The 27,510-nt window shown below is 47.1% G+C and overlaps 1 protein-coding gene across 1 annotated transcript in view; it reads right to left on the bottom strand.

The window, feature by feature from the left end:
* LOC119440809 (retinol dehydrogenase 12) overlaps positions 1 to 27,510 on the bottom strand; it is a 231,689-nt gene that overhangs the window by 33,379 nt on the left and 170,800 nt on the right. The window contains exon 4 of the mRNA XM_049663062.1: positions 24,904 to 24,996. Within this exon, the coding sequence (XP_049519019.1) occupies positions 24,904 to 24,996 (93 nt within the window). The remainder of the gene's footprint in view (positions 1 to 24,903; positions 24,997 to 27,510) is intronic.

The following is a 27,510-nucleotide window of genomic DNA, read 5'->3' as shown; positions in this document are numbered from 1 at the left end:
CCTAACGAGCAGCCTAACAACAAAATTGCAACGCCAAATTAAGTGCGAGGCAACGGCAGTTTACAGCTCTAACTGCCAAGGCAAGGCAACAAAAGAAGGAACCGCTTGCGTCGTTTGCAAGTACGTAAGAAAAGCGCTCGTTAGGCGGCAGTGGCGCCTCGAAATGCGTCAAGGTAGGAAGCAAAGTAGCAATAATGCTAGCTCGGGGTTCCGAGGCAGTGTTTCTAAGAAACTGCAAGCATGTACCCGTAAAAACCAGTGGCTTTTATCGAAGGTAGACAAGCTTGTCTTGGACCTCAAGAAAATTAAAAGCGAGTGTGCTGCAACAGCTGAAGAAATACTCTCTGAAAAGTTAAGTTCTTTGTCACCAAAGCAGCAGCTCGCTGTCAGGCAGTGCTTCGAGGCATCAAGAAGGAAGAGCCCGCGCGGCATGAAATATGACAAAGAATGGATTCTTGAATGTATCTTGCTGAAAATGAGAAGCCCAAAGCTGTATCAGTATATGCGGAGACAGAACATTTTGGCACTCCCAAGTGAAACAACCCTGCGTAAGTACACTGCTCAGTACAGAAGCGGCTTCGGGTTCAATGAAAAAATGCTCAATGTGCTGAAACAAAAGGTTGCCCTCCTGGATGTGTTCCACCGACATGGTGGAATAATCATTGATGAAATGAAGCTTGCTGAACACTTGTCAGTAACCACAGGTGCGAAGATTGAAGGTTTTGTGGACCTGGGCCCATATACACCCGAAAAAGAAAAAAAACATTGCCATGCAATCATGGCCTCGTTGTGATGTTTGTGCCACTGGTTGGCAGCTGGACTCAGGTTATTGGTGTTTTCGGGAGCAACGAGAACGTGAAAGGGGACCTGTTGGCCAAAATTGTGCTAGAGTCTAGAATTTTAGCAGAAAGGGCTGGCCTCTTTGTGGACTTCGTAACGTGCGATGCAGCGGCCTGGAACAGGAAAATGTGGCGCATCTTTAACATTCGAGCATCTTTAAAGGAAGTTGTCTGCAAGAAGCCTCATCCTGTTGACAGCAGTCGGTTCATACATTTTTTTTCTGAATTTCCTCACCTTGTCAAAAACGTTCGAAACAGGCTTCTCATCACAACTTTTGACACCCCTGATGGTGCAGTTTCAATGCAATTTGCAAGAGAAGCTCTCAAACTGGATAGCAATACTGTCACAATGAAAGCAATGCCTGGAATAACCAGCGTCCACATAAGCCCCAACAATTTCGAAAAAATGCGGGCAAGTTACGCATTCCAGTTGTTTGGGCATGGTCCTTTGCGGGCATTCTTTCTTTACCGTACTCAGTTGGAAAGGAGCTGTGGTAAAATTGAAGCGACAGAGAAGTTCTTCATGGAAATGAAGTCACTGATTGCAGTGATGACTGCAAGGTACACAGCCGAAGCTCTCAGACCAAATTCTGCTGGTGAAGAAACCATTAAGGAAATGCTCAGTTTCCTGGACATCTGGGAGCGCCATGCTGATAAGAAGAAATTTTTGAGCGAGTCCACTGCAGAGGGCTTAAGAGTCACTCTAACAAGTACTCTTGAGCTCCTTCGCTACTTGCATGAGCAAGTTGGCTTTAACTACTTATTGACATCCCGGCTGAGCCAGGATAAAGTGGAAAACTTTTTTGGAATTGTCAGGCTCTCATCTGGCTGCAACTCACACCCGACGCCACAGCAGTTCCTGCTCACTGTTCACTGTCTCTCTTTTTATAACTTGGCGCACAGTGTTGCAGGCGGGAATGCAGAGAGTGATGTCATCAGTTCTCTTCTTGGTGTTGGGGACCGGGAAGAAACTGCAAAGCAACAGCTGATTGACGAAATGAAGCTTTGCACAGAAAAACAAGCGGGACCTTCGGGTTCATGTGGTAATGAAGCAGTGGAACACGCGTATAATGTCCAGAGGAGCGACTCAAGGCTAATTTATTATATTTCTGGATACGTGGCGAAAAAGTGTGTGCTGCCCGCCAAATGTTGTGCATGTATTGACAGCCTCTTACTTCCTACAGAAGAAGGTCGCCGCCTGCCTGCTGCAGAATTCGTGCACCACAATGATGAAGGAGGTTTGCTCTACCCCTCGGTTGAACTGTTCCGTTTTATCACAAGGCTTGAAGACATTTTCACGAATTGCTTTAGTGCACGAAAATTTCACTGGGAAAGTATAATGGACATCCTGCACATGATTCATTGTGCCGCTCCCTTGAAGGTGGGATGCAGAGCTCATGCAGAGAGTATGACCCCTCGCATAGTTAGCTTTTATGTCACCACACGGCTCCATTTCTTTATCAAAGGTTTAAACAAAGCGAATATATTCTCAAAAAGAAAGGCAGCACAGCACCTCAAGCTAAGCAGGCTAAATTAGCTGAATTTCTGCTTGTTTAGTGCATTGAAGCTGTTGGGATGATTCTTGTGCAAATGAAAAGTACCTGCAATAAAATCGTGTGGGACAGAGAAAGCGGTTTCGAAGTCGTTTTTCCATCTTTTTTCCTCCGTGTCATATTTCGTACTGCGTACCAGACATGATTTAAAAGTGAAGTGCTCTGTCGTGTAAACATGAAATCAGCTTTAATCGGCCTGATTTCTGTGCATGTGCACCCTAGCAGACACTCTAAACAATGCTTTTTGCGATCACGCGAACATTCGGTCCCACGAATAACCATTACTTCGCAAAATTTAGTACTCGCGAAATATTCCGGTATTACGACCTCGCCCGAATCGGCGACTAAGCGCGAAAAAGAAATTGTTTACAGCGCATCGACTGGCCTTCGTCTGCTACTGGCTTTGCTTATTTTGAGAGGTCCCCGAAATCATACGGCCAGCGTAAAGACCTCAACAATTATAAAATACCTGCAAAATAATTGCAAACCCAAGCTGAATTACGTTAAAGCAGCTGCGGTACATAACCATACACGCTTTCCATTATTGAGTGCCACGTACGCTGCAGAGGCGAGCCAGGGCGAGCTTTCAAGAGCGGTCGATTGCAGCGCCGCCGCTGCAGGTGCCACCGCGTGCGTCAGGCGGAGAGGCGTGGTCGCGCCACTGGAAAGTATTCTAGTACACTGTAACCCTGCCGCGCGCGTCGATCCAGGCGGCCGTGAGCCAACATTGGTTGTCACAAGTCAAGGCACGAGACAAGCCAAGCTTTTTCGCGGCGTTCGCGCCGATTTTGTGTTCAGGCGAGCAGCAGCAAGGGAAGAGAATGCCGTTAAGCATCTTGTGGAATCGCCGCCTTTTGGCTACTCTTTCATGGCAAGAAATAGACGATCTCATGCTCACAACCCGCGAGCGGTGGCTTTTGAAAGGTGACTGCAGCCTTGACGACATAGAATACCACACAAGGCGCGATCGTGAAAGCGAGCTGCTGCGATACCGCTCGCGCAACGGACTCCTCGATGTGGACCAAGTGGAGTCGACGTTGTTTCGACAACAATTCCGCTTCGAGAAACGGGATCTGAGTGAACTTGTTAGTCTGCTGCTGATCCCCGACAAAATATGCAGTGCTCAAAAAGTGACGGTGGTCGGCCGTGATGCACTGTGCCTTTTGCTCCGGCGGCTCGCCTATCCAAACAGATGGTGAAACAATCGTGTGGTGCACAAATTCGAAAGCAATTTCCGAACAAAAATTCACGCAGTCAGACTCGGAACTTACTTTCTCAGGTTGACTATGTCCTTCGCAGCGTAATAGGATAGCAGGAGCTCCGTTCGACTGCGGACATTCCGGGCAATAAACGGCATCCCAGTGATATCCTGCATATTTGCAGCGATCACGGCCCACTGCACAGGGTCCGCGAATGGATTTAAGCTCCTCACATAGGCAAGGAGCTCCAAATCGAGGGCGATACCGAAATACACGCGGGATTTGCTCGCTGCCATGACCACTGACCCGCTTGTTTTCCTGTCGGTCGCCGCCATGTTCTTAGGCTCTCGGCAGCGCGATATCTCGCGAGAGGGCCGCCGGTAGGGTACGCAACGACTGTAGCCAGCGCAACGCAAGCCCGGAGAACTAGCGCACGTATCCCATACGCGCGCAAACGCACGCATCTCTCATAGGTTCAGCGCATGCGCAGTCGTGCCCCCGCTGGCGCGTTGCGTGCGCTAAGCTAAAACTGTCTTATATCTTGCCCTTTAGCAGAGCGCACGCAGCGCGCATACCGACCGCGCGCAGGTGTTGCGCCGGCGCCGCGCTGCTGTAGCACTGCAGTATGGAGGAGCGCGAACGTCGTCACTCTGATCCTGCACTGCGAGAACGAGACGCGGCAGCCCAACGGCAACGCCGCGAAGCTAACCCCGAGCTACGAGCACGAGAAGCAGCAGCACGCCGGCGACGGCGGCAAGACCCCGAAGCGAAAACTTGAGCAGCTGCAGCCGTAATCGTCCAAGGAGCCTTGCTCCATCATCAGCATTCATTTCGTGTATCGGCTGCCAATTTTTCTTCCTTTGCTAATTACCTAAGCCACTGCAATGAGAGAGCGTTATAAGGATCGTGTCTTCTCGCGTTACAAACCGCATTAAAATACTCGCGAACACACGTGTCGTGCATTGGTGTCCGCATTGGCCCACCAAGTTGCTCGCTTTGATTAGACAGCCTCCGTGATCAGCGACCGATTTTAGTGTCTCCGGGATGGGCACCGTGTAGCCAGCGTGAGACGCGACAGGCCGAACCCCGGGGAGGTAGGCAATGAAAGCTTCACTTTAAGGATTATCGGGCTTCACGCGAGTTACAATGCGATGGCTTTACGAGATTTGCGTAACGTATTCTCCTACTTGGGAAATAGGTACTGCGTTCAATAGACAAGGACGAGAGGGTATATATAGACACTGACTAGCGCATTTAAACTAATTTTATTTCTCTAAGACTCGTCAATGTAAGAATGTCGTGCTATCAATGAACAATTTAAAGCGGGCACATTTTCAGCCAAGTACTTTTTGCCCGCTCATTTTTTCCAGCTGTGAACGAAAAACGGCGAAAAATGAAAAAAAAAAAAATGTCGCAGTTTCGCCCGGAAGGCGAAACAGCAATTACGATAGCAAATTATTAAACAACTATACGAAAATAGTTTTATCGACCTTATACACTTGCAAACATGCGTTTACTAACTAAATTAGCAAGCACGGTGTAACGCATGCACAGGTTAACATGAACACATCTCGCTCGATGACCGCGGCAACTCGCTGTCAAAACGGTGGAGCAAGGAGGCGCGGCAGCAGCAGCGAGCCAAATCACCTTCGTGCAGTCTTGCTTCAACGCGAACTAAACGTCGAAAGCAGAGTGCATACGAAGCTACCGGCACTAAAGCCCCTCTATCTGAAAAGTACCGCCATAGAGAAAGGAATTCAACAAGAGCGGGCACGCCCATAGAGCCCAGCGGCCGAATTGACTGCAGCGGGCCAAGCGGTCGGCATCAATCACTTCCTTTTTCGCTTTTGGGCTCGCGCATTTTGAACGCTAGCTAGCACGCCGTCTTTGCTCCCCCCCCCCCCCCCCCACCCCCCACCCTGCTTTTTTTTTTTTTTTTTTTTTGCTCGACCGCGCACGGTCTTCGTGCGGAGTCGGTCTATTATTTGGTAAAAATGATTGCGAACGACCTTGTCAAGTCCCACCGAATCTTTGTCACGTGCAATTTCACAAAGTAGACGCAGGACCCCTCGTGAAATGAGGAAATATTTATTTCGCTCCATATAAAAGCTCGTACCGCGTTTTTTTTTCTTTTTTTTTTTGCGTTCATCTAACGTTGTGAGCCCAGGTAAGCAGTAGTTCCCGTATGAAGCTCCACCGGACGGCATCAGCTGAAAAAAGTAAACAACAAGCATGTTACATTTACAAGCATGTAACATGCATGTTACTAGCATGTTACAAGCATGTCATTTTCGTTTTTAGACAGGAATACTGCGTGCAGAGGCGAAACGTGCGAAAGCGGTGAATGGGCGGCATTACAAACAGAAGCAATTCGCTTTTACATACATGGCGTAGAAATACCCGACTCATCCCAAACAACACCATAAAATATGAAAACAGCCGATTTCCAAGCATTCCCCCATTTCTGGGCATTATTTCCTGCACTTTAGCATCACGAATACAAGGGCGACTTCGCGTTTCCAAAAACTTGGCCTCGGGCGACGCGACGCAGAGACGGACGCAACAAAGGCTCCCAGCCGGACCACGCTAGACGTTCGCTGAATGCCTTCTACTCGCACTCAAGACAAATGCGTGGGTGCAAAGCCCGTTTTCAGAATTGCAAGTTTCTGATATGTTCCTCGGCGTTATCTTTTGCGCGTTCTGCCGGCGCCAGCAACACACTCCCATGTTATCTCTCTTGGCAATCGCCCATCGCGTTTTCGACAGGCGCGAGTACCGAAAGAAGGTATATGTTGTTGCAGGGCCACAAAAAACGTCACGAACTTGTCCCTCTATATATAAGATGCTGTTATGATCGGCTTGGAACTGCACCTGTCAAATGTGGGAATCAAGCTCGAGCGCCTTTCCCGTGACGAGATAATCCTCTTTCATCCCCGAGAGAGCGTCTGACCTCTACGGAGCAGACGAAAACGGCGAGCTACCAAGAAGGAGGACCCGAGGGAGAGGAGGTCGTCAACTTGACCACTGGAGAGAGGACTTCCCCGAAGGAAACATCGGCCACCACGAGGGGATTTAAGGCCGTCCTGGCCCCCGTGTTAATCAGAACCGCTCGAGACTCGGATAGAGTCAAAACCATGTAACAATGAAGTGAATACAATATTTTCTATTTTTCATCATCACGAAGCCCGCCTTCATCGTCGTCTCCTGATTCCTGCGGTGACGACCTACCTCACCCGGTCGAGATTTTATCAGCTGGTAGGCAGCAGTGGGATACTCCACCCTTCGTCCTGGCTTCAGCAGAATGGTGAGCGCTTGACTTTCTTTGAGAATTTGCTAGGTTTTAGCTTGTGTGTTTTCTAAAACGGCGAATTAGTTTCTGTACGTGCAGGCTCCTGTCCCAGCACGACTCATTAACTCAAATTAGACAGTTTTAGTTCAGCGTTAGCGTAATAGCGGGGTTACGGGAAATAGCGTTACCGTTCCGCAAACGAACTTTGCAGAAAGAGAGTTTTAGTATAGCGTGATCGCGTAGTTTACATGCGGGACGCTATTCCATTACGCTTTGAATTTCGCATACACAGGGCACCTAATTCTATGTGTGTGTGCGTCCGGAAAGTGCGATAGGCAGCGCAATGGAAGCCAGGAGCGCGTTGTATTTTTACTTCACATGTCCGTCGATCTGCAACGAAACAGACAAGCAGTACAAGCTGTCTACCATAGCCTCCGAAATCCTCCCATCTTAGAGGCCATATGCCGTCGTCGCGCCTATCTCCCGACTTTAGCGACAGATGGCGTTCGCATCTCAGAAAAAAATTCTCTCGTTAGGCTTAGGCGTGTTCGAAACGAGAAGCGATCTCGAAAATTCCTCAAGATTAGCCATAACACTCTCTCGGCGAAGCGGCATGAGACTAAGCAAAAGCCGTTTACGCAGTCATTTGCTACGAACAAAGTGAATTCTACAAAAACAACGCCAAATTCAGTTCGAAGCGGGCGACCGGGACCGCCGCCATGTTTTACGTACACTACGTACACCACGCTAACACGGTAACGTTAACTCTGAGAAATAGCGTGCGCACGGTAAACGGTATGGGTCGGTTAGCGTTCTGCGCATGCGCACTTCGATCCCGCTATTCCGGTACGCCCGCTATTCCGGTAACCACGCTAAACTAAAACTGTCTTAACTGCGCCAGGACGGCCGAGCTGTTTTTCGCTAACTGCGTCTTAAGTCTCGGTCCCGTGACGTAGGTCTATTTGCGTCGTATACTGTGAAACAAAACTTCTCACCTTGCCGTAGTCCAATAGTGCAGTGGTGTCTTGTCCCAGTGCACAAGGAACGCAAGAATACGCATCGAACCTAAGAAGCCAAGCTACATATTAAAAAAAAAAAAAGAGGCAGACGGGTCGCCGCGGGCGAGCGCTCAAACGCGCGCAGCCATCCTCGCTCGCTTCGGTGGATTGTCTGGCGCATGACGCATGCATCTGGCGCGTCATTGGCCTGTCGCTAGGTAACGCAAGAAAAATAAGTCACAAAGTTTAACTTCATTTATACGCAAGACGTTTTAGTTTTCGCAACAAAGAATTTAAAAAAAATGAAACAATGTCACTTTCTTAATTTAATTTAATTTCACTTTCTTTTTTTTTTTTCGATGCTCGCGGCAGCTAACATCCAGCATCCTGTTGCCAGTTTTTGTAGATTGTCCCCTCTTTTTGAATTTCTTTCACTATGGTACCGCCATGTACTCTCTCCTCCGCCGTCTCCTCTCCTAAAACGCTTGTTTCTTTTTTTGTTGCTGTCTTCTTTACTTTTTGCTTGCGAAAGCAAGTCGACGGTGGCGCCCCTCGAAAGCTCCCGTTGAAGCTTACAGGCCGGGCGCGTGCGGCCGGCGGAGCGACTTTCGACGTGGCTCAGAGGCTAAAAAAAAAAAAAAAAAAATGAAGTGAAAGCGCGCGCTATCATCATCCAATCGGAGATACAGGAGAGAGAGAAGCGGCGTCGTTCAAAGGATGGCGGTACTTTTCTGAAGGTATAGGGGCTTTAACCGGCACTAGTCATTTGTCCACACTGCAGATCGCTTTGAAGATGAGGCCTGAGCGAGCGCGAACTTCTTACACGTCGCAGATCGCTTTCAAGATACGGTGCCCGCGGAGTAAACCCCCTCTCCCTTTTTTTCCTTCGCCCCTCCTCCGTGCTTCGCGCGTGACAGAAGCGCACTTCCGACCAGCCTTTCTCCCTCGCGTGCGCGAAATTGAGCTGCAATCGTCGGCTGACCCTCGCACAAGCTTTCCCTCACACATACAGCGTACAGCGCGGGGCGACGATGTTACCATGTTTGGACTTTATACGAAACCTCACACCGACGTCCACACCCACGGCAGAAATGCGCTTGGAGTGTCCATAGAATTGCTATCGCAATAGTACAACGTGGCTAACAGTCAGCCCGCTTTTTAAAGCAGCGCCCTCAAACACGCTCCATAACAGTTGCCACACGTACGCTTGCGGACGCGCGTAAGCTCGCGCCTACGCGCCTTGCGGTTACCGCGCCTAGCGTGGAGTGGCGGTTTGCATTCACAAATGCGCGCGATAGCGCACCCTCACTGGCCTCACTCGTTTACACCTTGGCAGACGCCACTTCGTATTTCGTTGTTGACAGTGCTTCAAAATGCTTCGATATCTATAAACGTAATTTTTATCTTCTTGTAGCCGCGTTGTGGAGAGGCTGCGCTCACTAACTCCTGTGGAGCGTGCAGGGTAGCGAAGGCTTCATAGACGCCCATCGGTGCAAAAAATGGTGGCTCGTGGGCACCCCAGCGCTTCTGGATGCTGTCTTCTTCTTCATTCTGGGGTTTTACGTGCCAAAACCAGTTCTGATTATGAGGCACGCCGTAGTGGAGGGCTCCGGATTAATTTTGACCACCTGGGGTTCTTTAACGTGCACTACAACGCAAGCACACGGGCGTTCTTGCATTTCGCTTCCATTGAAATGCGGTCACCGGGGCCGGGATTCAATCCCAGCAGCGCAACGCCTTAGCTGACTGAGCTACCCCGGCGGGTACTTCTGGATGCTGAGGGCATGCTTACGTATGCGTGACGTTGAATGGCGTCAGGCTTACGTATGCTTTGGCGCGTATTATAAACCGGTCTTTTTATAGAATCCGCATTTTCGAACCCGTATTAAAGGTCGCTGCCTTTCAGCATGCGCCAACCTTTGCCAGTCAAATGTGGTCGAAAGCCTCGAGTTCCTGCTAGTTATGTCCTTGGTTATGCGTTTATGTGCAATTGTGAACCCAGTGAAAGTGATCCGGCACAGAAGACAGCATAGAAAGTCAGCAACACTTCCAGACACGTGCTAAGCATGCATAATTCGTAGCGCAAATAGTCGTGCAAGTACTTTGTCTCTGAGTAGAGCAAGGTACGATCCACAAAGCACTGGCTCAAGTGCAGAGTTCGTGATAGAGTGTGCGACAAGTGTGGTTTTCATTTTCATGGTTTATTACATCAACGAAACAAATAGTGATAAAGCACACCAGAAATTGCATGTCACAGGCAGCACAAACAGTAGCACTGTTTAAGCTGGCTAATCATCTCAATGGTCACAGTACGGATAGGAAAAATCCCTGAAGTGCCACAAACGTTGCCAGGTAGGAAATTTAAATTTACAGAAAACAATGCTACGACAGCTTCAATTGAGGCAAAAATGACATGAAATAAGTAGGTGCATCCAGATACGCATGGAGCACATCTGGTAGGACCTCGCTTGCCGAAAGAAGCAACCCACGTTTTCTTCGCTGTAAAAGGGACAGATGCAATGCCTGGCCGCAGGCGTCAACGTCATTGCTTCGCTCCCGGGTGCAAGACAGGATACCAATGGACGAAAGACGAGCAGCCGTCACTGTTCGCGGTGCCGAAGGATGAAAATCTACTAAAATAATGGGAACTGAACCTACACCGAAAGGACAAAGCATTAGACGCACTGGGAGAAGCATGCACATGGACCAGGGGGATTCTTGAGTGTGTCAACGGCAGACGGTCTCAGGGTCGCACTTACTGCCACCCTTGCTCTATTGGACTACCTCGGCACACAAGGCTTCAAGTATTTAATGACGTCTCGCTTAAGCCAGGATTCTTTAGATAACTTTTACGGCATTGTACGTAAGACAATCCTGTGGATCAAACAACCACCCGACGCCCACCCAGTTTTTGGTTGTTGTGAATTGCCTCTCATTTTACAATTTGGCCAACTCAATATAAGCTCAGGCAATGCTGACACTAAAGAGGCACTCAGTTCCTTGCTCAATGCTTAATTGTGATGCTCACACTGCAGAAACTGACATTGATAAACTCATCGAGTCAGGTAACCTGTCATTAGCAGAACGTTAGCAGAGCATTAGCAGATCGGGCCATATAAGAAAGGATTGTCGTATTCCGCGGTGTTCTGAATGCCGCAAGTTTGGCCATGAAGCCGACGACTGCAGGAAAACATACGCGACTATGACACGGGAAGATGGCGACAACGACGATGCAGAGGCGCTCATGGACGAAGTGGAAGCTGTCGAAACATTGCAGCCTCGTAACATTAACCTTTCCTCGTGGGTGCCTGAACCTTAAACACCAGCCACGAAAAAAAGGAACTGAGAACGTCGATTCTCCAGTGAAAGATGCGGCAACAGTTTTGCCTGCTGTGTCTCTAATAACAGATAAAACTTCGGGGCGCCGGAACCAGAGTGCAGCGGAGTGTTTGAAGCTCCGTGCCCTTCAGTGCCAGTGGTTTCGGTCACGGCGGCTGAAGTGATCCACCCAGAAGCAGAACGCCCGGGGACGCCAGCGGCGTCTGAAGACGCGGTCCCTCCGATGGATGCAGACTCTGTGGACCTGGGAGCAGAACGCCGCAAGACGCCAGCAGCGTCTGAAGCCACGGACCTTTCGATGGACGCGGGGACGCCGGAGGCGTACCTATCCATGGAGTCAGAGCCAGAGGACGCAAGCACTATGGCTGAGAGGATGCCTGTGCTTTGTTCGGACGAAGATCAAGGCACGCCAGGGAGGACCGCAGAGATGAGCAGCACGGTGCCAAAAGCAAGATCTAACACGGCGATGAAGAGGAACCGTGTTAACGCGGCTCCTCGGAAATCGTCCGTGGAGAAACGTCACAAGCGTACCTTGTGACCTGTGAATATCACGCCTCAAAGGTATGTTGATCGGCCGGAGCAACGATAGTGTTTTTTCAATATGGCTTACTTAAAGCTAGCAACCTTTAACTGCGTGAGCTTGGTCGCACGCAGGAGGAAGCAATGGTTTCTAAATCTACTCTTACAAGTAAACATTGACATTGCATTTATTCAGGAGACTAAACTTTCATCTAGTGTGCATTTGGAAGAGATGAACCATTTCGTTCGCAACCATTACTCGTTTCATTTTTCACCTGCCTGTGGATTCAGTGGAGGGACGGCCATTTTGGTAAAGAAACAATCAGCGGTACTAGTATACCCCGAATGGGACAAGGACCGAAACGGCCGTATATGCAGTGTGGATTTGGTGTACCGGAATGAACTATACAGGCTCATTTCGATGCATGCTCCGAATGACGCATCGCTGCGAAAAGAATTCTTTTCAGGCCTGAGGCAGTATCTTGATTCACCGTGCCGTACCATATTTGCCGGAGACTTCAATTGTGTTTTACGTGCTTCCGATTGTTCGAAAAAGCTACTTCCGGATACTAGCCTACCAGAGCCCCGAAAGCTTTTGCGCGACTATGACTTGCAGGATGTAACCGAACTTGCGCCAGGAAATAATGACGGTTTTACACATTGGCAAGGCGACTGTCACTCAAGGCTTGATCGGCTTTACGTGTCTAGCGATCTCTCAGTGTACAACGTGCGTTACAAGGTGAAGCCCGTAGCATTCTCAGATCACGCATTTGTCACAGCCATATTCGAAGAAAAGGAAAGAACAACAAGGAGGCGCAAGGAATGGCAGTTGTGGAAGCTGAATGAGAGTTTGCTGGATGACAAAGAGATATGCGACAGCATTAGGAATCTAATGAAGAAAAAAACGAATGGAGGACACGTAGATGCCATATTGTGGGAAGACTTAAAAGAAGAATGTAAGATGTTTCTACTTACAAAAGGTCAGGAAAAAGCAGCTCTCAAGAAGAGCGAAAAGCTGAGCTTGATGTGAACGCTGGAAAATTTAATTGAAGCCGAAAACTGTCACCCGGGTACCTTTACAGAAGATATCAGAGAGTGCAAAGGGCAGCTGCTATCGATCCTGGAGAAGGAGTACAAAGGTTGCTATGATCGGGTCTCGGATGGAATCGCAGCTAAGAGATGAGGAACCGCTAAAAATTTTCAAGACGAAAGAAAGAGAGCGGGGCAGGAAAAACAGAATAGAAGCACTACAAAGCGGCGACAGCATTCTCACATCACAAAACGACATCGAGGCGGCTTTTACTGAAGCATACAAGGACCTCTTCGAATATGGAAGTAACACATGTGACCGTGAACTATTGAAAAAATATGCCTCAACGTTAAATTGCATAAATGACGAGGCAAAACAGCAAACGGATGAGTGCATATCAGAGAGTGAAATAGAATGGGCCATTCGTAAGTTAAAACCAAGGAAATCTCCGGGAGTTGATGGTCTCAGCACTGATTTTTACAACAAGTTTTCATCGGAATTAGTGCCAATACTACGAGAAGTGTACGATGATATTGCGAAACGAGGATTGCTGCCACCATCTATGCGACGAGGTCTTACTGCCGAAGAAGCAAAGACAAGTGCCGACAGTGAGCGATTTCCGCCCCATTAGTCTTTTAACGACCGATTACAAAATTCTAGCTAAAATTATAGCTAGACGTCTTGACCTTGCCCTCGGAAATGTCATCGGGAACCATCAATCATACGGCATCAAAGGACGTCGCATCAGTGATAATCTGCATGTCATGCGAATAATGTGCGAAGCCACTTCCGTGGATGGATCCAGGGTAGCGGTTTTGCAAGTTGATCTGAGCAAGGCTTTTGACAGAGTAGCACATGACTTTCTCTTCACCTTGCTTAAGGCCTGCAACATTGGGGACCGCCTTCTTAAATACATAAGTATCTGCTACCGACAAGTATCGACGCGACTAGTCATCAACAGGCAAACAACACCAACAATACAGCTCAACAGGTCCGTTAGGCAAGGATGTCCTATGTCACCAGTTCTTTTCGCTCTGTACTTGGAACCCCTGTGCCGAACAATTCTGAACGACGGTGACATAACAGGCTTGAGTTTTGCAGATACATCTCTGAAAGTCCTCGCCTATGCCGACGACCTTGCGCTTATGTGTGCCTCTAAGAAAGAAGTTCGCCAAGGAATGCAGCATGTCATGGACTTCTGTAAACTGTCTGGTGCTAAAGTGAATCGTGAAAAGTGCGCGGGTGCATGGCTCGGTGTATGGGATTCAAAACCAACCACCTTTCTAGATATGAAGTGGACGTCTGAAATCAATAGCTACCTCGGTGTGTGCTTTGATACTGCCAACCTACAGAACGGACAGAATACAATTTGAAGTGACACTCTCGCGGCAAAAGTGCAACAGTGGCATGGAAGAACTGTCCCATTTTTGAACAGAGCCCTTGTGTGCAATACTGTGTTCTTCCCAGCTGTGTGGTACTCAGCGCAGGTGATGCCCTGTTTGCCGGCACACGTGAATCGTGTGCATAGATTTTGTGCAACATTTATATGGGAGTCACGTTTTGAGCGCATGAGGCGTAGTAATTTATTTTTAAGTAAGGCGAAAGGAGGCCTAGGAGGCTTTTTTTTTTCTTTATTGCATTGATACAACAGTCAACCACGTAGTGACAAAATCATAATTTTAGAACTGTTTCATGTGTAACAAGCCTTCCATACGGGGCACCCAATCGGGTACACACTTTTTCACTTTTTCCATTTCGAGAAATGAAATTACAGACTCGCGAAAGTACTCTATTGCAGGGCGAGCATCAACGTCTGCATGGCGAACAGCCATGCGTGACGTCCAGATACTATGCAGAGCCATTAACATTGTAATATCATATGAAAAACCATCCTCGTTATCAACCATTAGGTACCTTATTCCCTGTGCATCCAAAGGGAAATCCTTCTTTAAGGTCCTTTGCAGGACATCCCAGAAGAACACGCCATCCCAGCATTCCAGGAACACGTGTTCAATAGTTGCAGGTTTCCGGCACAAGAAACAGTGGTCACCCCACGGAACGAAGAATCCCTTATCAGAAAGCCAAGTCTTAACTGGCAAAACGCCTGCATGTAATTTAAAGAAGAAGGTTTTCACCCCAGGACGCACAGGCATGCTTTTTACACGTTTCAGCACCTTGCGCCACTTTCCGCCCGAGAAATGAGTCCGATACAATGGAATTGGGAGAACAATATCACATAAATCATTATACAATTTTTTACGAGACACTGCTCTTAAATATTCAATCGAGAAACGGGCCTCCAGGAAGCGGCACGACTCAACAACCTCTTTAAGGTAACCCTGTAGTCGACCTTCCATTTTATTGGAAGAGATGACAAAGTTGGGCAAAGCACTGACCAGTCATACCTGGCAAACTGTGCGCAGGAAAGGATCCTGAACATCTCGAAGGTACAAAAAACGATTTACGAGCTGTCTCAGAAATAAATGCGATAAGCTTAAGCCCCCATCACAAACACGCCGAAAAAGGTTCGTCCGACTTGTTCGTTCCCATGTGGATCCCCATATAAACACAGCAAAAACTCGATGAAGTCTCTGCACATTCACTCGAGAACAGTAGAGCACTTGTAACACATACCACAATTTACTAATGAAAAACAAATTGCAAACCGTTGCACGAGCAAAGATTGATAAATCTCTGCCCTTCCATTTCGCGGCTTTTTCTCGGATTTCTTCTGTCTGTCTCCTCCAATAGGGATCACTGTCGGTGTAATTTTCTAAGGGTACGCCTAAATACTTCACCGGGGTTGTTACCCACTGCACATTTAGGAAAAACTGTGGCGTGAGATCCCAATCGCCATGCCAAAAACCAATACATTTTCCCCAATTGACTGCACTGCCGCTTACCTGACAAAAACGTTTTACAATGGTAATAACCTCCGCTATACTTTCGAGATTTGAACAAAAAACACCTATATCGTCTGCATAGGCCAGAACGCGTACTTCAGATGCATGTAGCCTGAAGCCACTAATTGTACTGCGGTTTATAATACTTAGGCAAAAGCTTTCAATAAACATGCAAAAAAGAAGAGGGGAAATAGGACAACCTTGGCGAACTGAGCGACGCACTTGGATGAGATTTCCAACTTCTTTGTTAACAATGAGCCTGGTACTACAACCACTGTACGCCATACGAACAGCTTCAGTTATTACTGTGCCAACATTTGCATGTTCTAAGACAGTTATAAGTAAGTCATGTGGCACGCGGTCAAATGCCTTCTCAAAATCAATCTGGAGCATCGCAACTGCACCCTTCATGACGTCACAACACTCTAATACACACCTCGCTTTGTGAATGTTGGTAAAGATGCTTCTGCCCTTTATTCCGCATGTTTGATGCGGGCCCACTATTTCTTTTATTACGCTTTGCAACCTTCTAGCCACTATTTTCATAAAAATTTTGTAATCAACATTTGTCAGACTGATAGGACGATAGGCTGATACCTGCCGAAGTTTGATAGAATCGTTCGTTTTCGGAATAAAAATGGTATCGGAAGTGAGAAATGAAGGAGGCAGAGATTTAAACTCAAAGGCCTCATTGAATAAGCGCCCCAATATCGGAGATATTTCTCGCGTGAAGGTTTTATACAAAGCCGCACTTAGCCCGTCAGGGCCAGGGGACTTCCCGGGATTTAGGTCTTCGATTGCTTTCTCTACCTCTCCTACCGAGATTGAAAGCTGCAATCTATCCTTTGTTTCGTCATCTAATTGTGGCATGAACGCCAAAAATTCGCTTTTGAAGTGGTCGATATCTACCGTACCTAAAGAAAACAGAGCACTGTAATACTCGTAAAAGGCTTTCTCAATCTCGTCTTTAGCACTTGTCAAGGCACCATTGTATGTTATTTCTGCAATTGTATTACGTTGCGCGTAACTTTTTTCCGTCCCTAGTGCGCGCTTTGTAGGCCTTTCGGCCATTACCGTTTTCTCTGCTCTCGCTCTTATAATTGCACCCCGAAATCTTTCCATGTCTAACAACTCCAATTTTTCTTTCACCGCACGGATATCTCCCTTAAAGGTTCCAGGCGTTAGACACTCTTCTTTGACAAGAGTTTGCAAGTTTGAACGTAACAGTCTCTCGTGAATACGTTCTTCATGTTTAAGTATGCTGCTTCTTTCTACAGCTTTCATTTTAATTTTTTGCTTAAATATTTCCCATTTCGGCCCAGCTTCTGAATTACTGTCACGGTACAGTTCTTGTATGCCCTCATGTACTAAAGTTTTGAAAACATCATCATCAAGTAGTTTATTATTAATTTTCCATGAATCCCAGTTAAATTTTCCTTTTCTTTCTTTTTTGCTGCAAATGCTAAACATCACGAGGCAATGGTCAGTGAAGGAGAGGGGTGTTACACAGAGGCACAATATCCAGCGACACATATGCACGATCTAAGCGTGCGTGACTAGAACCTTGAAAATGCGTGAATTGGACATTATGCCCACTGGTAATACATTCTCCCACATCTTCCAGAGCGAAATCGTTGATGATATCCATTAACTTTATCATGCTAGTCTCACGGTGCGGCGTAGTACTCGTTTTGTCTCGTGCTGAGCATACACAATTAAAATCGCCGAGAAGGATCAGTATACGATCAGTGTTACAATACTCACTAATGCGGCCGAAATAATCTAGACGCTGTGCAACGTCAGTTGGAGCATACAAACAAAACACGCGCCATTCATTGCCGGCAAAAACAAAGTCACAAACTACAAAGCGGCCTGATGGACAGCTTATAACAGACTGTATAACAATACCTAAGCAACTACGCACCAATAATACACACCCTCCTGATGTCCCCACCGCATGACTGACGCACACACTATAATGCGCCGAGAACGGGCGTAACATGCCGTCGGTCTGGTCCTCGCCTTGAACTTTAGTTTCCTGCACTGCGATTATGTCCAATTCTTGTTCCATCGCAATACGATACAACTGATTTTGCCTTCTTTTAGTCGCTAATCCTCGTACATTAATTGTTTCTACGCGCAGGGACCTTTCCAACGACACAATTTTCCTGCCGGACGAGACCGCCGGCAAGACGCCCTCATTTCCCATCTCGACGCTTTGTGCAGTCGCCATAGAGGCGTCTAAGAGTTCACCTCCTTGCCGCCCCTTGTCAGGGACGACGCGCGCGTCCGAACGGCGCTGCGAGGTTTCTTCTTCACCCCATTCGCTTCCAGCGAAGCTTCGACCTGTCTCAGACGCTCCTCCTGCGACACCGCACTCACGTCGTCATGGCGACGCTTTGCCGGGGTTGTCTCCACGTCCATATTTCCCAAAGCACTTTCGTCGACCGCTGGCTTTATGCTTGCTGCCTGCTGCGCTTGAGAGACGCTGGTCGCGTCCGAGGACTCTCCCGTGGGGCCCTCATCCTGGAGCACCGGACCAACGCCAACCGCGTTCGTTTTAGCAGTCTCTTGGTGCTCACCAACGCTGGACACCGTCGTGGCCGGCGTCTGCAGCCCCGAGACGCGGACTTCCTTGTCAGCTCCCTGATCGGTTCCGCTCTTGTCGGCTGTCGCAGGTGACGCAGCTTGCTCTGCCTCTTCCTCGTCCATGACAAGCTCGCTTTGGTCTACAACTGTAGATCTGCCCACGGCTTTGGCGTAGCTGCGAGTACATGCCTCCTGTCCATGGCCAAACGCATGACATTCGGCGCACTTCGGTACCCTGCAATCACGCCGTATATGACCCGTGTGCTTGCAACGAAGGCAAAGAGGGGCTCGTCCTGGCGCCACAATGAGCACTGTACCGCTGCCCAGGCGCATCTGGTGCGGAATGTTGTCCAGTGCGATACCCTCTTTCAAAAACAATCGCACAAACTTTGTCACTGAGTCAGCACATTCGAAGCCCTCCGCTTTCCACCTGTCATTGGTCACTTCCTTCACTTCGCCGTATTCACTGAATGCCCTCCGAATGTTATCGCTCGTGACATCCAAAGCCACCCAATGCAACTTCAGACGCACCTCTTGCCTGTTGGGATCGATGACGATGCAAAGACGATCCTTGACGACCAACCTTCCTGCTTCTATAAGCTTCTTTTTCGCTTCATCCGTCCGCAGGTTAACGAGCCAGACGTGGGACATCTGGTAGGCACCTATTACAGCAACGTCCTTGATGACGCCGGCGTCTTGTAAGGGCTTTCGAAAGTCTTCGATGCGATATGGACGACCTGAGATGTCGCAGTGCAGCATGACTGCACGCTTCATAGCTTCACCTGATGAAACGTTGGGCAAAATAATCCTGTAGTCCTTGGGCACAGAAAACGACGGGCTACCACGGCCGTTGACGACCGCTGTCGCAGCTCGCTCGGAGCCAACCATCCTGCGTCCGCACGCGTCAGTGACCGGGAGCCATAGACACAAGCACCACGATGGCAATAAATACCCAACATTAACGAAAGGCCGCGTCTCTAGCGCGTTTCTAACGCGTTTGTGCTAGCGCGTTACGGCCCGTGTAAGAAGCTGGTGTAAGACGCTGTGGCCTCTCCGCCTTACCTTCAACGCGTTTCGAACGCGCTGCCCAAGGCGGTGGCAAGTCAAGTTCAAGTCGAGGAGCGTTTATGAATACGGGGGGTATACTCTCTCAGCAGTCATGTGATGGCGTCGGCAAACGCGGTGCACGTTCCGGCATGTGTAAATGGCTGCGTAAGACGCTGTGGCCGCTCCCCCTTACTAGAGAGTACTGCACGTCTCTAACGCGTTTGTGCTAGCGTCCCCTTAAGCGGGAGATCCGATGATTCCCTCCGGAGCTTCGCCCACTCATCATCATTCACCCCGTCGATATGCTGTGATTTTTTTTCATAAAAGTAGACGTGGCTACCTACTACGACTACTACTACTACTACTACTACTACTACTACTATTACTACATACTACAGAGGAGGGACAGACCCACACCCTAAGGAGCTTCGCCCCTAAAACTTCGGGGTAAAACCCAACCCTCAGCGGTGTGCGTGCACGCCACAGCTGCAGAGACCTAACAGATGGAAGTCTTTGGAGTGTCCTACAATATCTGTAACCTTTTGGAGTGTGGAAGTATAAACCTGAAGCAAACTCTTTGTTTTGGCTGCACCATCGTCGGCCAAACCGGCTGAGATCACGCATCTTCAGCTGACCTTCGACAAAAGCAGCAACGGCTGGAGTTAAATGCTCACGCAGACCAGTTCGGCAGTGGTCTTCATGCGACGGCGTTGAATGAGCAGTCCTTGCAGCCTCTTGTTGCGGTCACGGAGCCGCCTGAGCTTGGATCGAAGTTTCTGAAGAGGCCTCCTTTCTTTGATGGGGGCTGGTGAAAGATCCTGAAGGGTAGATAATCGACAGAAGAGCGATAAGTTGGTGCGTCTGGTTTAGTCATAGCTCCACGTAATCTTGCAGCACCAAAAAGTGCGCAATATTCTGAAAGTGTTTCAAAATCACTAACCTTCATAAGAAAGAGGCGAAGTGCTGAGCGGAGCTCCTGCTGGCAGATCAGCAGTCGCTGACAGTGCTGTGACCTCTCCTACCGTGTCAGGTTCCAGAGAAGTGCTTGCTTCAGAGCTTGGTTGTGCATACGTATGGTCAGCTGCGACCACTGGATAGAGTAAACAAAATACAGTGACACCACAGTTCTGAAAGTGAAGCCAGAAACCCAACAAATAACTAAGCCCCACAAGCTGAATTAACATTTCATCAAGCCACTGGCGTGGGAACGAGCTTGGTTCGCCGTAGAACTGGCACCATCTGAATATGCACAGCGCAGAGTCAAGGAATTGTAGCATATTTCTGAGCCATACCTATCGGGCTGTTCCAACATATTCGAAATAACACTCACCCTCGAAGAGTTTCAGCGTCTGGGACGACTGGCTGTGGATGTAACCCTTCGCAACAGCTTCACCGGAGACAGCAGGGCCTCTTTACTACTTCGCCTACTACGTCGACGAAAAAAAATGTAAAAAATGTCATTTCTTGACACAAGTCGGCATTTAAAGAGCGGTGCATACCTTAAAGGTTTGAGTAAAAAAAATATACCGTCAATGCTTCCTCGAGTAGGCAAAGCATCGCGGCGCAGCCATCCTGACCGCAGATACGCAGACGGTTCGAAGTGCTTGGAAGTTGTCGCAGCTGCCATAGCGCCTTCTCCAGGTTGACGGTGCGGCAGAACTGCACCCACGTTTTGCACCTGGACATGATGCAACGTGCATGTTGCATAACTGCACCGAAATGAATACCAAGTACTCCAAACGCCGCGTTTCCTTTCACTGCTAACTGCAGTACATTATATCTGAACTATGGCAGTAACCAAGCCTCTGCTCCTCAGTGTGCGGTTACGCTCGTCCTCATGCCACGCGGCTAGCTGCTTTTCTATGCTCAAAGAGTCACGAGAGCGAAAATTACATTGACGGTCATGTATATGTAGAAGGTAGGCAATACTCCTGCTGAGCGTATTCAGTCAAGGCACCCTCAAGGCCGCACACATGCACGTGGCTGAGTTTCGATACTCCCGGTTGCGAGGGGATCCACAAATTGGCTTCGCGGTGTTCGAAAATCAAATAATGTCGTGCTCAGAGCTGTCAGGCAGAACAGTTGGTTCTAAATTGGCCTCGCGGTCGATAGGAGGCACGTGGTTGCTCCTGAGAGCCCGGTATCAAGTTCACGTTGGTGACAGTCGGCTGCACGAAACTCACTATAAATAAGACAAATGGTAGGCCTCTTGCGCACACCTTAGGACTGCAAGTGTGTGCTCTGCAGTTTACATCATCATCATCATCATCATCATCATCATCATCATCATCATCATCATCATCATCATCATCATCATCATCATCAGCCTATATTTTATGTCCACTGCAGGACGAAGGCGATCTCCAATTACCCCTGTCTTGCGCTAGCGTATTCCAACTTGCGCCTGCAAGTTGCATACATAAGTATCCCCAAAACACGAAGCCAAGTACGCATGAAATGGCTACAGCTATGAAACAGGCGCGAGCAGCTCATCAAAAGCTATATATCGGAGGCTATTGCGCATACCTAGAGCAGACGACACTGACAAGAGCTCACCTGTGAAAGCCGAGGGGGAGCAGTGCAGTGAGACACCGACGGTACAGTGTCGCAATGTGCCACGGAGCATCGTTTCTTCAATGGTTTCTTCACATGCCGCAAGCTCATCTTGAAACGAACAGCGTGATAGAAAGATGGAAAAAGACTTCGCACCGGCCGAAGAAAACGACAGGAGCATGAAATCTGCTGCAGCGGTGTGCAAATCTCGCCAAACGGTGACAGAGAAGCGACGAGCAAAGACGACAAAAACTTGGCAAAAGGGGCATTTTGAGACCGGCGAGCTTCATTTATACACGTTCCCGTAGCAGAGGGCTTCGTAAGCTTCGTGGCCGGAAATCGAAACAAGGCCTGCGCACTCATAAACAGGGGCGCAACAAGGAGTGTTGGAAAAATTTATTTGGCATAATGTAAAAGGTAATAAAATTATTTACCTTTTCATAAAACAAGATTACAAAATATTTATTGCTCTTCTGTTTATGCATAGTGTTCCAATTTGTAGTTGTATATTTCTTTCTATGAGCGTTTTGCCCCCCAGCCTGTGGCTATGGTGCAGTCGCGCTGAACCCCCTTTGGACCCAGCCTTCGCCACCACTCTTGGAGCGTGTTTGAGGGCGCTGACTTTTGATGCGGGCGGACGGTTAGCCCCTTTGTTTATCAGCCGGAAAAAAAGAAAATAAACGGGCAGAAAGTACTTGGCTGTTAACATGCCATTTTTAGGTTACAGTTTCCTGGAAATTCTTCATTGACACCACGGCTTTCAGAGCAGTAATTAAAAGATTAGGTGATTGCAGTTATTTATTAAATTGATTGGGATCAACAAAAATTACTGGCGGCTGCTCTACTCGACTGTGAACACTTGGTTATCTACGCGTAGAATGACACGTCTTTTTTTAAGAACGTGATGCACGATAGCGTGCACACCCTTATTTTTCTACAGCGCAGCTAGAGCTGTATAACGCACTATGCAGCTCTTCCTATGGGCAACGTTCACGGTTCAGATGGCGCTACGACATTTCATGTTTCGCCCCAGTATTGCCAACGCCGGCCGCTAGAGAGGCGATGAAAATGATACGCCATTCCGAACGACAACGGCTTCCTTATCGTCGCTCGTTTGAGAGGTATGCCGTGCACTTTGACGATATCAAGCTCACAATTGTTCCCGCTGCTCATATCGATTACGAACGCGTGCTATCATATGCAGAGCATGCGCACTTTGATATTTTCACAACTCGGACAGTCTTCTTTCGTGATAAGCGATCAAAAGTATCACGGCGAATGTGTACAGTGTCTCTCTAGTTTTGCTGGTTTTGACACTGGCCGTCCCAAAGCTTCACTTGTAGTGGCGCATAGATCGCGCGCAAACTGCGATGCACGGTGCCTATACGTATGACCAACTTTATATTGGCAATACGAATTCCTACATAACCAGGCACACATATGCAAATATGAGCTATTGTAGCATTTATGGAACTACGGCACACTATGCGAACGCATCATATCTTCCTCCATAGAGCACTGGTTTCGAGAGGTGATTCCAGCGAAACCGTCACGTTTCAGCGCAAACGCCGCGTCTGTAGGGGGTATTCATGGGACCCGAGCGTACGCCGATCTTGTAGTACTACTAACAACTTCCACCGTGCTTCTGGAAATAAGCGGCTTGCGATAAAGCGCAGCTGTTCACCGTGCTGGCTGTAAAACACAATGATGCCATCAATCAACCAGTACAATCAACCAGTACAGTACAACCTGCCCTTTCTTTTCTGCTCTGTCGTTCTCATCACGTTAGTTGCGCGCCCGAGATGTTTGCCTACATTTCCGATGATAAAGTTTTGATTTGAAACGTTTTGGGAGTAACGCATATTGCGCACCGTTATCGAAACTATCCACATTGAGGACATTGCTATGATACATATCACGCGTCGGTATCAGCACCGACGTTTTTTGCAATGCCTTCAAGATCGGCACATGTTACAAATCGGAGAACGACAACGGCCCGTACAAATCTGCCCCCCCCCCCCCCCCCTTTTCCCATAATGCCATCGCAATAAACACAATGTACCAGGCGCGCTCGTTAAAGAAAAAAAAATACATTTCTTGCATAGGTGCAGTTCTTTATTGGTTGGTGTTTGGGCGCCCGCCAGTGGCTGACTGAAGGTCGATCACCACCGTTGGAATCGCTAATCGCAGACCACGTTTATGAGACAGAAGTTCTGCAAATACGCACTGAGTCAGAAGTTTGACTGAAATTCTGAGATATCCCAAGATAAAATTGCAGAACAGCAGAGTTACCAAAGAATGCTTACAAGCCTGCTACACTGCAAAATACGCACGTTTCATGACTCTGAAGACTACATCGATGGGTGTGCTTGCAGTGGGGTGAAATCTGTTAAATTACAGCTTTTGCTGGAACGGCCGTGCCACGTGATGTTTTGAAGAAAGTTTTTATAGGCTACAAGTCTACTCGAACGGCGAGTACAATACGTAAAATCTGACCACATGACTTCAATGCAAGAATTTTACTGAATTTCCGACACCACTTTCCACTTCAACGTTACACAGATGTAAAGACACCGGTTTGAAAATATGGCATTGAACCTAATTTTCCCATTTCCATATAATATCTGTGGACATGATCCAAAATTGTCCTTTTTGTCTGTTACTAGAGTCGAACTACATTCAGTTTGGGTCAATGGCCGCCTAATGGATCATTGTTTGAGTAGAGACGCTCGAGTTATTTATTGGTTTTCTCTGAAAACGTTTGGATTTGTAGGCAAGTATAGCGTGTTTCTCAATTGTGGTTAACTTGCTTAGCGCGTCTGCTTTAGGTAGGCCTCTGGTTCGAGTAGAATATTCGAGAGAAAGCGATAGCCTTTCCAGCACTTCTTTATTGTAATTAGGCAATGAGAAAGATGGACCTATATGTTCGTAGTCTCCGCTACGAAACTTAGGATTCCCGTTACTCGCACAAATATTAGTATTTGATCAAATATGAGCATTATATCAAATTTTTGCTGCATTACATATTGGGAGTAAATAACTCACCCAGTAAAAGATGTGTCAGAAGGAAATGCCCGAGGTGATTTGCTTGGAAAGTGGCCTCGAAGCCGTCCTCGGTCTCCTCTCTATTCGGAGGTGCTGTGTAGAAAAAAAAAAAAGGAAACACTGTCAATCGGATACTCCTGACGCACCAGAAAACTGCGTTCACCAGGCGTATCCTTTGTTAGGTGGGCCTACTCAACTCTTTTTGGGGAATCAGTGAGTCTGAGTAATCTCAATATATAGTAAGAATGGTAAGATATAGTAAGAATGGTCCTACTAAGTAGGACACACTATCTACGAATTGTTCTGTTCGCCATTATCCTTGATAATGCTGGAACAATAATCGATACCTTGAGCTCTTCTACGGCTGATCTTTTCTAAATTGTGATTCTTGTTCCTAACGTTTTCGCAAAGTTCCCTCCATGGTTCGACATTTCATCTACGTACATGAGCTCCACCACTCAAGCTATATTGTTTCCCGCTCTGAGGCGGCTACACTCTTGCGCCGCCTTTAGCTAGAGTTGTCATCTACAGAGGCTTACTCGTTCCTCAACAGAATGGGTGACACGCTCATGTGCGACTCTTGTGGAACAACAACTAATGAACGCATTTTGCGTCTTTGTGCCCGGTACAACGTCGGGTGTGAAACTGTTCGGACAGTATTAAACTGACTGCAATGTAGACCATTTTTCGGAAATGATGATCCTTGGACCATGGCCGTGCGCGTCGATGCCACAGAAAGCAACGAGAGCATTATTGCAGTACGTCAGGTCTCTGCGACCGTTTATAGAATCAATGCGCACTTTCAAATGTGTTTGCAACTATTGCGCTCTCTCTCCTCCTTTCTTTGTTCGTCCCTCCCTCCCTCGCATTCAGTGCAGGGTAGCAAACCGCACGTGCGTCTGGTTAACCTCCCTGCGTTTCCTCTGTTCTGTTTCTCTCTACTTTATAATCTTACATGTTTAGTATAAAGTTGTTCAATGATAAATATAAAGTCTTATCAATAGACAAAATTTTCGCACAACTGCTTTTTATTCGTTCAGCATTGGTAAGGTATCCAAAGATTTTAATTTCTCCTTTATCTGTAACGTTCTTTTTCTGATTCCCTTCCCATTAAGTATCTCTGTTATTACATATAGATTGGTACAGGGAGACGGGAACGGAGGGCAACACATGACACAATTGAAGTTTATTTACATGCAAAACATAGGTACATCAATGTAATATACAGACGAGGGTCCCAAAGTATTAACACTGACAACGGGACCCTCGGTTAGAAACTACAACAAAATTGTAAACTTTGTAAAAAGTTGCAAGAAAATCAAATCATAATAATAAAAGAAAACCCAACAAACAATGCTCTAATCAATGTAGGGTAACAGAAATAACAACGTAAGTGACAAAAATTATGCAGTTTCTCAAGGCAAAAGAGAGGAAAAAAAAGAACGAATAAAGAGAAAAAGAAAAGTGGCCCAGTATTAACACGGCAAAAAAAAAAAAAAAAAAAAAACAGGTGATACTTATTAGTTAGGTGACGATGAAAATACAGAAATTTATTAGGGTAAATTATCAAAGGTTAGGAGAAAATCTTTTAGTGAATTAAGCTTTGAAACGCTGAAATGTGGGTAGTATTTTAAGCGAAGCAGGAAAACGACTCCAAAGTGTAATGGTAGCGAATGTAGATGTTTTTTTACCATAGTTAGTGCAAACTGATGGTAACAAAATTATAATCAGAAGCGAACCTAGTGGGGTTGGTATTTCTAAGGGAGCTACTTTGAATATATTGGAAGGTCAGCTGGGAATCAAGCAATTTAAAACATTATTGCTAAATGGTAGTTGAATAACTTTTTTATACATAAAATTTTGTACTGCTCAAGCAGGCCGATAGCATTAGAGCGCGGTGAACTGTGGGTTATGATACGTATTGCTTGATTTTGTATATGCTGAACTGAAGACAAATAACATAGATGTGTTTCCCCAAACGATTATTCCGTAGTTAATGTGTGAATGAATGAACGCAAAGTAGAGTGAAAGCAAAGCACAACGAGAAAAATAGTGTCGTGCCTTGATAAGCACGCGGATTCACAGCCCCGAGCCTCGGTTCCCAGCGCACAGTCAGCGTTTGAATGGGTCGCCGTGTCACTTTGTATGTTAACGTGTTCTCTAACCAAAATAAAGTGTTCGTAGTTTGCGCTTCGTCCGTCTGCATCCGTGCTCCCTAGTTCGTCATTTTTTCGCCAGTATATATATATATATACATTATATATATATATATATATATATATATATATATATATATATATATATATATATATATATATATTATACGAAAGAATGGGAACCGAAGGGCTCAATTTTGTTAATCATAACCACATAAAGCCAACAGACAACGAAGCCAAGGAAAGGATCGGGGAAATTAAGTGTAGTTGAAATTGGAATGTAGAAAATAATGAAGAAAAGGCAAATGAAAGTGGACGAAAAGATAACTTGTCGCCGGTGGGAGCCGAACCCATAAGCTCCCTTTTCTTCATTATTTTATACATTCCAATTTCAACTACACTTAATTTCCCAGATGCTTTCCTTGGCTTCGTTGTCTGTTGACTTTATGTG

Source organism: Dermacentor silvarum, chromosome 2, assembly GCF_013339745.2.
Source record: "Dermacentor silvarum isolate Dsil-2018 chromosome 2, BIME_Dsil_1.4, whole genome shotgun sequence".
Classification (NCBI taxonomy): Eukaryota; Metazoa; Arthropoda; class Arachnida; order Ixodida; family Ixodidae; genus Dermacentor; species Dermacentor silvarum.
The sequence above is the reverse complement of the archived record's forward strand: the minus strand, read 5'-3'. Positions and strand labels throughout refer to the sequence as shown.